Source organism: Thamnophis elegans, chromosome 3, assembly GCF_009769535.1.
Source record: "Thamnophis elegans isolate rThaEle1 chromosome 3, rThaEle1.pri, whole genome shotgun sequence".
NCBI lineage: Eukaryota > Metazoa > Chordata > Lepidosauria > Squamata > Colubridae > Thamnophis > Thamnophis elegans.
This window is the reverse complement of record NC_045543.1, coordinates 59144823-59153640: the sequence shown is the minus strand read 5'-3', so window position 1 is coordinate 59153640 and position 8818 is coordinate 59144823. Positions and strand designations below refer to the sequence as shown.

Here is an 8818-nt window from a genome sequence, read left to right as displayed (position 1 = left end):
ATATTTTAGTCCATGAAATACGATATGTTAATGATCTGCACTGGTTATTTATGGTATTTCTGACAGATTTGCAAAGTGCTGTGTTAATTACTTACCAAGCAACTTCATAATAATGACATCTATTCCATCCTTGTAAAGATAGAATCGAACTCAGACTTTGTACCAGTTCAAAAGTAGATTCAGTCTTTGTGGTCCCACATCATTGATTGTGTTCAACATTTCAACCAATTTATTTTTGGCAGGTTAAATGTTTAACTCAAATTGTCCAAGTATCTGTCTCTTTTTTTTCTTCTTTTGGTAGGTACAAAATAGGAATGGTGCAAAATGTTAGGCTGTTTGGTTTTTAATATTTTCCCTTTTATGAAAAATAACTGGCCTTAAGGGAATTTTGATTATTCCAGTTGAAGAACAGTAAAATTGTTATGGAAGAGCCTAGACAAGAGTTCTAGGTTTTGTAATCTAAAAAGAATGAGCTTTATTGAAATCCTTTCTCCCCCACCCTAGTCAATGCTGTAACCGGTAACCACAGTCAAAGAAATTAGGAAAAGAATATAAATACAGAGCTGACGTAGTATCATTCTACTTTTACAATTTTCAGCAAGGTTTTAATAATTGGTAAACACACATTTTCATTCTACTACTGAGAGCCACTTTGGTATAGTGGTCAGGACATCAGGCTGGAAACTGGGTGACTATTAGTTTAGTTTTATCTTAGAGAGAAAGCCCAGCTGGGTGACCTTATGCCAACCAGTTTCTTTCATCTCTAGGAACGAGACAATGGCAAACCACTTCTGAAAAACCTTGCTAAGAAATTTGCTATGCAGATTTCTATAGATTTTCTTTGCATCATTGGCTATTAAATTGAAGGTACCTTGATTCTAACCCATAGAATAATTCAACTGTACTGTTTTGCTTTGTTTAGTCACAGTAATTTCTGTTAGTGCATAGCAGCTGCTGATAGCAGGATAGATTTATTATCAAGGTAGATTGGATCCACTCTGACATTTCATTAAAATGAAGTGATGCACCTATATCTCTAAATAAGGCAGAAATATATGTCCATGAAGTTAAGTATCCTATCAAGGACACAGTTTTCAGAACTCTACACAAGATGTATTAAAATGAACTGTAGTTATGAAAATAGTAGTAATTGATTGTTTCTCCAGATTGGCAGTCCAGACACCATAATATAAAAATGCCGCAGAGGCATGAATGCAAAAAAGACAAAAGCCAGGAGACTTATCAAAAAGATTCCTTTGGGAAGTAGATGAGAAGGAACCAGGTAGCTAAGGATTAAAGGAGAAATTTCACCAGAAGATGGAAAAGGATGCTATATGCTGAGCACACTGAAAGCACCTCTTAATCCCACTGAAAGCTACCAGACTTGTGAAGCAACAAGCCAAGTGTAACTACCAAACCCTTGTGAAAGAATAAAACAAAGGTTGGGGTGATAAAAAGATCCTGAAGCCCACCCACTCTTGGGAGTCATCCTGGATCAAGACTTGGTGGCTTCTGTCTCTCTCGCTAATGCCTAGCAGTCTACAAACAAATATATTAACAATGGTATGATATTTATGTAGTTACTTACCAAGCACATCTAAATTATATTAAAGTAACCAAAATATCTTTATAATCCCTAAGACAAGTCACAACGTTTGAGTACCCCTAATGTTTGAAAATTGAAAGTTGAAAAATTTGACATACCCTACTAGTTTAGAAACAGGTGGGTAAGTAGGTATGAGTGTATGAGAGAGCAACTGTACATTCTAATAAATACAGTTTTGTTATCATTGTGAATTAATTGGATTTTGTATATTCCATCAGAACCTGACACGCCAGTGTTTGGATGAAAGTTATTTCCTAATTATTTCCCTAATTTTCTAATTAGTGTGTTCCTAATAATTTTCTGGTTGTTGAACTACATTGTCTATCTTGTATGCTCTAGGCCAGGGCCGTCAAACCCATGGCCCATGGGCTGGCTGCATCATGGGCTCGTCACGCCCACACCTTTAGCGAAGGGGAAAAAGGTTGTGATACATCACATAACACTGTTGTGATGATGCGAGTTTGACACCTCTGCTCTAGGCACATCTACTTGGAACATCCAGGTAAAGAGCAAGGGGGGTTGAGAGATCTCATATGTGTGAAGGAGTGACTATAAGCTGAACCTGGGAGCATGTGCAATGGCCCTATTTGGCTCTTTGTGTTCCCAGTATGTTCTGAAGGTAACAAGACTGGCAAAAGTGAAAACAAGAGCAAGTCTGCTTCAAACTGCTATGGGAAATGTCCTCAATATCATAAATTTGGAAAAAGTCATTTAAATCATCCTGCCAATGTCTTCCTCAAGATATCAGTCTAAATTAAAGCACCCTTGAAGAGGGATATCAACCTCTGCCTGAATGAGCATGTCCAGCATATGGAAGTCAACCATTGCTAATTTAAATTACTTACCATTAGAATATTTTCTTAACATTGAAGATAAACTGTCTTTCTATAAATTAAAATCATTATTATATATCCTGAATTCTGGGATAATAGAAGGTTAGGTGACTCTGTAATCAATATATTTATATACAAAATTTATTAATTTATTCAGATCACTTATATATTGCCTGACTCCTAATGGTTCTAGGCCGTGGCATACACCAATTCTGTATTTAGCTACATTTCCTGGAGCATACAATCATGTTGCTATAAATGGAGCTAAACAGCTAGGAGGTAGGATGGGATGGGATGGGAGAAGGCAGGAATCTTTTCAAATGGAAATATAGACCGCCCCTTGAAGCTCAAGGTAGTGATAAATTGGGATTTCTGAAGAAGCATTTGTTTCCACATCCAAGTATAAATGGCCCAGGCACAAAGATAGGTCACAATTACAAACCAAGACTTGGTGAGTCATGGTGTGAGGACTTGGTGGGATAAGAAAAAGGTAACATTTCCTCCAATGGTCAGAAGCACCATTGTCTGGAAGCTTTCAGCAATTTCACCTGAAGGGGTGATATTAAAGATTCTCCTTTCCTTAGCAACTGTGTCTGTAAAATGCGATGAATGAGCATGTGTTTAAATGCAGCATAAAGGAGACCAGTTATTTCTTCCTTTGAACATTATAAGTGCTATCACAAGCACAATTCGGTAAGTTTTAAATGTATATTATACTATTTTGTGCCACTTTCTCTGGGAATTAAAACCCTATTTAAACCCGTCTGACAATTAAGTGTTAAAAAAACCCATTAGGCAAAATGGGGGTTGCACTTAAAATGGAAATCTACTATACAAACAATTCATCCAATGTCTAGCACATTGCAGATTAAGATAAAGAACCACCAAGGAGTGTTTGAGAAAGTCACGTTTTCTTAGAACAGAGTTTGAAAATCATTCACTTTTTGAAATAGTTGGATGAGAGGTATATGCTAACTCTTATACAAATATGTTTAAAAAAGTTTATAAACAAGCATAATGTTGTCCAAGAAATGATGAGTGGAAGATAATTAAAGAGAGATCCAACCTAGAATCAAGAAGAAATTTCCTGACAGTAAGAATAATTAATCAGTGGCATGGAGGTTGTGAGTGCTTTGTTATTGGAGATTTTTCAAGAAGCAACTGGACAGCAATTTGTCCAGAATAGCATAGGTCCCTTCCAATCCTATTATTCTATGTTCTAAAATGATAAGCGGTAATTATTGCCACCTACAAACAATTTTAAATTATCAATAACTCAAACAAAATATTGCCAAATTTCTGACAATGTTTGGATTGCTTCTTTTGAACAAGGCTACTATTAGGCACAAGGAACTAGAATGACACAGGGAGTTCATCAGAATATGTTTATTGCTACTTGCCTGTTGATAGGAATCTCACCAGACTAATAATGCACTGACTACAGAAACTGTTAAATAAGCATTTGAAGATCTAGAGGGGATTTGCTTTTTGTTGCTTTTTCCCCATTAGCAATTCAATGTTAGTCAGTCTTTTCACTATAACTTTCCCTTCAGCCCAGATTCCACCACATAGAACTAGCACATAAGGTAGTTTAATAAGCTATAGAAGGGAAGGTTAATACAGTAAAAATCTTCCCATGTATCAAGGCAACAAGTCTTGTTACATTCCCATTTCTTAATTTTGGCATGGTACTAATTCTGCAATTAAGAGTCCTCTGGGATTGGGCGACCTATAAATTTAATAAACGAATTAGACTTTCTAAAACTACACTAGCTGACTCTACCACCAGATACCAAGAGTTAGGACTAGTCAAGGATCCTCTACCAACAGGAGCATGAATGTCTGCCTCAAACACAAGGCAACAATACCGTGCTGTTTCTGAATTAGTATTTGTTGCCTTGAAACAGCATTTCTCTAACCTGAAGTAACCTATGTCTCATTATCAGGTTGCTGGCACCTTCATTTGGAAAATCCCTAAGTAAATTAATTTTGGAATGCAACATTGTCGCTTCCAATTTAAAAGAAGACTCACTTCTCTAAGAAATCTTCAGTGAAGAAACATTTTTTCCAAATATCAGCTACTGAAATATTAATCGCAGTGGAATCAGCTGAAGCTAGAGCCAAAAAAAGAAAACAGTCAGAAAAAAAATACAATAACTATTTATTTCTTTATTTATCTTTCAAGGAGGAATCTTGAACTAAACATTATAATAAAGAAATAGCTGGTATAGCTAATTTGAGTAATGTTCACAGTATTTACAGAGATTCTACACATTGCAAAAATAACATTTTTCTGGTCATATGATATGGAGCAAATCTCAAAATCAAGACGTTATAATATTCTGAAATTCTGGAAATGTAACCTTTAAAAAAAAATCTGCACATTTTGTGCAGTTGCAAATGAACAGGTAAGAAGGACAAAGAGTGTACTGACTATAGTAGTCAACACAATACAATACAACTCTTAAATTAATGAAAGCAGAGTATATAAAACTGCTTGTCCCACTAAAAAGATTGTAAAAAATGAAGGATGGATAGTTATAGAATGGTGTTGTGTTCTTTTCCCACAAAATTACTATAATGAGTAAGGTGACCAGACGTCCCGATTTTGGCGGGACAATCATGATTTCTAACAATTTGTCCCATGTATCGGGGCGTTTTTAAAAAGTCCCGATTTTCTGGCTTCATGTTGAAAACCCAGTGGATTTGCTTAAGAAATCCTAATTGGGGCAAGACAAAAGACACTCTGTCTAAACCCTCTCTCTGTCTCAGTACTTTCATTGAAGATATTAAAACGTTAAAGCAACAAAACGGACCCCTCCGCCCTTTTACCTCATTTTATAAGAAAAAATGACCCAGTACCATAGAGCTCCAGGAAATACTTGGCTAGAGAAGTCGCGAGTGTTCCTTCCTGGATTTTCCGGAGGGGAGGGGCACAGAGGTTGGAGGTCAGCTCTTGTGGGAAAAATGGTGGCAAAGTTTCTTTGAAAAATATTTCCCTGACTAATTTCACCATTTTAATTTGCTCAGTTCTTTGTATTAACATCTACATCATTCTGGATTGACTTGGAGTGCAAGCCTGCTGGTAAGTGAGCTGGGTTTTTTTCTTTTATTTTTTTAATGTATTTTAAAATAATATTTTATTTATTGTGCATAGGATTTTTTAAAATAGTTTTATTCTGTGTGGATTCTTTTTTAAATTGTCTTAGACTATTTAAAAAAAGATTCTATCCAAAATAAATTGAGGTGAAACCATTTTTAAAAATTCTATGCACAATACTTTGAAATGTTTTACTTCAATTTATTCAGTGTGGATTGTTTTAGACTATTTAAAAAAAGATTCTATCCAAAATATAAAATACCAGCTGCAGTTATTCACTTAAGAACTGTGGCAAGAAAGGTGGTATAGTGACCAAAGTTACAATGGCATTGAAAAAAGTGACTGATGACCATTTTTCACACTTAGCGACCATTTTCACACTTAGCGACTGTTGCAGCATCCTCATGGTCACGTGATCAAAATTTGATGTTTGGCAACAGTTACAATTTATATTTGTAAATTGTAGTTATGTTGAAATAAAAAAAATTACAATACTATTTTTGCGTTATATGAAAAGCCCCTCCCCCCCGGGTCAAAGGTGTCCCTCTTTACCAATCTGAAAATCTGGTCACCTTAATATACATTCAGCCATTCTGAATGTATATCAAAATGCATGTCTGAAAACAGTATTTAATTATAATTGCTGAATGGACCAGATTCTACAGAGGTTCAGGGAAAAAAAATAAGGACAACTCAAAAAATTAAGAGAGGGAAAAATAAAAACAGCAGCTTATTCATTGACAATCTGAATACCTTGGCCCACCCATCTGTAAATATAGGACAACTAAATTAATCATTACAGAAGTAGCAGGTCATTGTGTATTATATAAATATAAATTTGCACCCATCTTCCTAAGTATCTTGTTTTTTGTATTCCCAGCATATATGTTATCTCTGATGCTTTAATCTACACAATGTTTTGTTCTACTGTAACAGCATAGAGTCTTAGCCACTGTCACTTAAGAATTTCATATTCAAAAATCAATTTGTATACTTAATTTGTGCATAAAACTAGTACATGCTCAGAGTTTACAACTCTCCGCTTTGCCTTTACTCATAGAATACAGACTGTAAACATTTTTTAAAAACCTTTTAAAGGTAGAAATCACACTAGTGATTTGCAACATATTCTAGAGCCATCCAATATTGTAGGGCCAAAATAACAATAATGAGGACATTGTCTCAGTAATGGATGGATGATGCTAGAAGATATAAAAGATAGTGGATATCCTGTGAAACAAGTAAAATGGTTAGAGATATAATCCTATATCCTAAAGTTAACCCAGTCAGTTATCATAGCAACAAAAAGAAATTACAATACCTATAAAGGCAATAAAAGGGAAAAATCAAGATAAAAGAGGGCAAGATAGCAAGGACAAACAGATGGAAACAAAACAAGTGAGCTCATTCTCCTCCACCAAAAGATTTAGGTGGATGGCTCTTTTAAAAAATAGCAGAGTGGGTACCATCTACAGTAGATCTTTACACAAATCAGAATAGCTCTATTTTGTCCTTAACAATTATTTTAATTATGTGAGAGCAGTGGGCTGTTATAGCCTATTGAGAAAACATATTTCTGCCAGTTAATAATATATTGCCTTTCTCTTGCAGCAAAGCTATTATATTTAAAAGATATAAAAAGTGAAAGTTAGATATTACATACCTCTTGTCCAGGGTCTTCTATATTTATTATCAATCAATTTTCCATTATGATAGTAATGTATATCCTGGTATAAACTAAAAGGGAGGTGAATTGATAACAACTGAAAGGTAATTCTCTCTTTTTCCAGTTTCTGTGGGAAGGAAAATAGACCACATGATCCTGAGTAAACATTTCCAAATTGATTAAATGCAGAAATTCTCACCTAGGTCCTAATTTTCATAGATCAATAAAGCTAAAATTTAAGTCACACTGGGGTATTTCGTAACATGTATATGTTCATTTTAAAGTAAGGCTAACTATGTTTAGTGCGCTTGCTTTTTCGTTGAGTATATTTAAGACTATAGCTCTTGTTATAATATTAACAAGAGCACACTAGCTGTACTGTTTTATGTCTTACTGTCTTGTACTCCCCTCCCTATATATTGTAAGCCGCCCTGAGTCCCCTCAGGGAAAAGGGCGGCCTATAAATAATAAAACCATAAAACCATAAACCATAAAACCATTAAATAGGATGATTTAGCATATGTACATTTTTTATTTGGATAGGGTTATGCTCCTGGTTTCTCTATACATTAGAGAAAAATAAAATAAATTTAATACCTTTCCACCCTCAATATATTCCCCCCAGAAAAAGAAAATATAAATAAAAAATGTCTTCCATCAAAGTGTATTCTTAAGTAAGATATACAGACATTAGGGAAAAAAAAACAGTTTCAATACTCTGGCAGATTTCTTAAAATGATATAATTTTATATGATCAAATAAATAGTTCTTTGCATAAATATATTACTGAAAACAAAAAAAATCAGGCTAATAAAATTATTAATTTTATTACAATTCTTGCTTTCTCTTCTTTTTCTATTCTGATTATATTTTTGAAATTCCAAGACATTTAGAACTTTGATAGCATACCTCATAAGTATAGTCAATTGCATGGAACTTCACAGGTGAAAACATAGTATTTCTCATTTTCTGATACATTTTCAAATTTAACTGTCTGAAATAAGAAAATAGAAAAGATGGCCATCTTGTACATAAATTATAATGGTACATATCATTATCTTTTACACTTTCTAATTTCTAATAGATCTTTTACATACAAAGCCAAGAAGAGAAATCATTTTTATTAGGAAAAAATTCTATTGCATAATTTGCTATGCTGTTTCTGCAATTGCTGAAGGGCTTAGTGGGATTTTGGAAACAGACAACATGATTGTATATGGCAAGAACTTTTAAGACAGAATTGGGGTGATTTAATATAAATATAATTTGCAGCATGCTTGATGCATGAACATATACAGTCAGCATGATTATTTTATGAATAAAATTTGACGATTTGATAAGCATAATAGGACATAGAAACTGAATCAATGTTAAAAGTCTGTGGAAAAGTGTTAGTGGAAGCAATTTTTACTTGATTTAAATATGTTGACAATCAAGGAAGTGTATTTAGATATATATATACTCTATTTTTAAAAAAAGAACTAAATGCTTTGCATTCTTTCGCTTTTATATATGGAAAAGGCGGCTAGTAAATGATCTCTAAGTTCACTGGCCTAGTTTTTTGTTTTTTGTTTGTTTTCCCCATTCCAATCATAGAAAAAGCTGTTCCCTGA

At 34.0% G+C, this 8818-nt stretch overlaps 1 protein-coding gene across 1 annotated transcript; it reads right to left on the bottom strand.

The window, feature by feature from the left end:
• Window positions 1-4406: 4406 nt before the first annotated feature.
• Window positions 4407-8196, bottom strand: LOC116505638 (protein shortage in chiasmata 1 ortholog-like). The gene is made up of 3 exons (XM_032212983.1): window positions 8115-8196; window positions 7203-7332; window positions 4407-4553 (listed from the first exon to the last, which is right to left on the bottom strand). The coding sequence occupies exons 1-3, from the start codon at window positions 8181-8183 to the stop codon at window positions 4468-4470; spliced, it is 285 nt and encodes a 94-aa protein (XP_032068874.1). The 5' UTR covers window positions 8184-8196; the 3' UTR covers window positions 4407-4467.
• Between the last annotated feature and the right edge of the window lie 622 nt (window positions 8197-8818).

Coding starts and splice junctions, on each gene's coding strand:
- LOC116505638 (XM_032212983.1), bottom strand. CDS start 8,183: ATGTATCAGAAAATGAGAAATACTATGTTTTCACCTGTGAAGTTCCAT. Junction 7,333..8,114: donor CAATTGACTATACTTATGAG/GTATGCTATCAA, acceptor TCCTTCCCACAG/AAACTGGAAAAAGAGAGAAT. Junction 4,554..7,202: donor TAGAAGACCCTGGACAAGAG/GTATGTAATATC, acceptor TTTTGGCTCTAG/CTTCAGCTGATTCCACTGCG.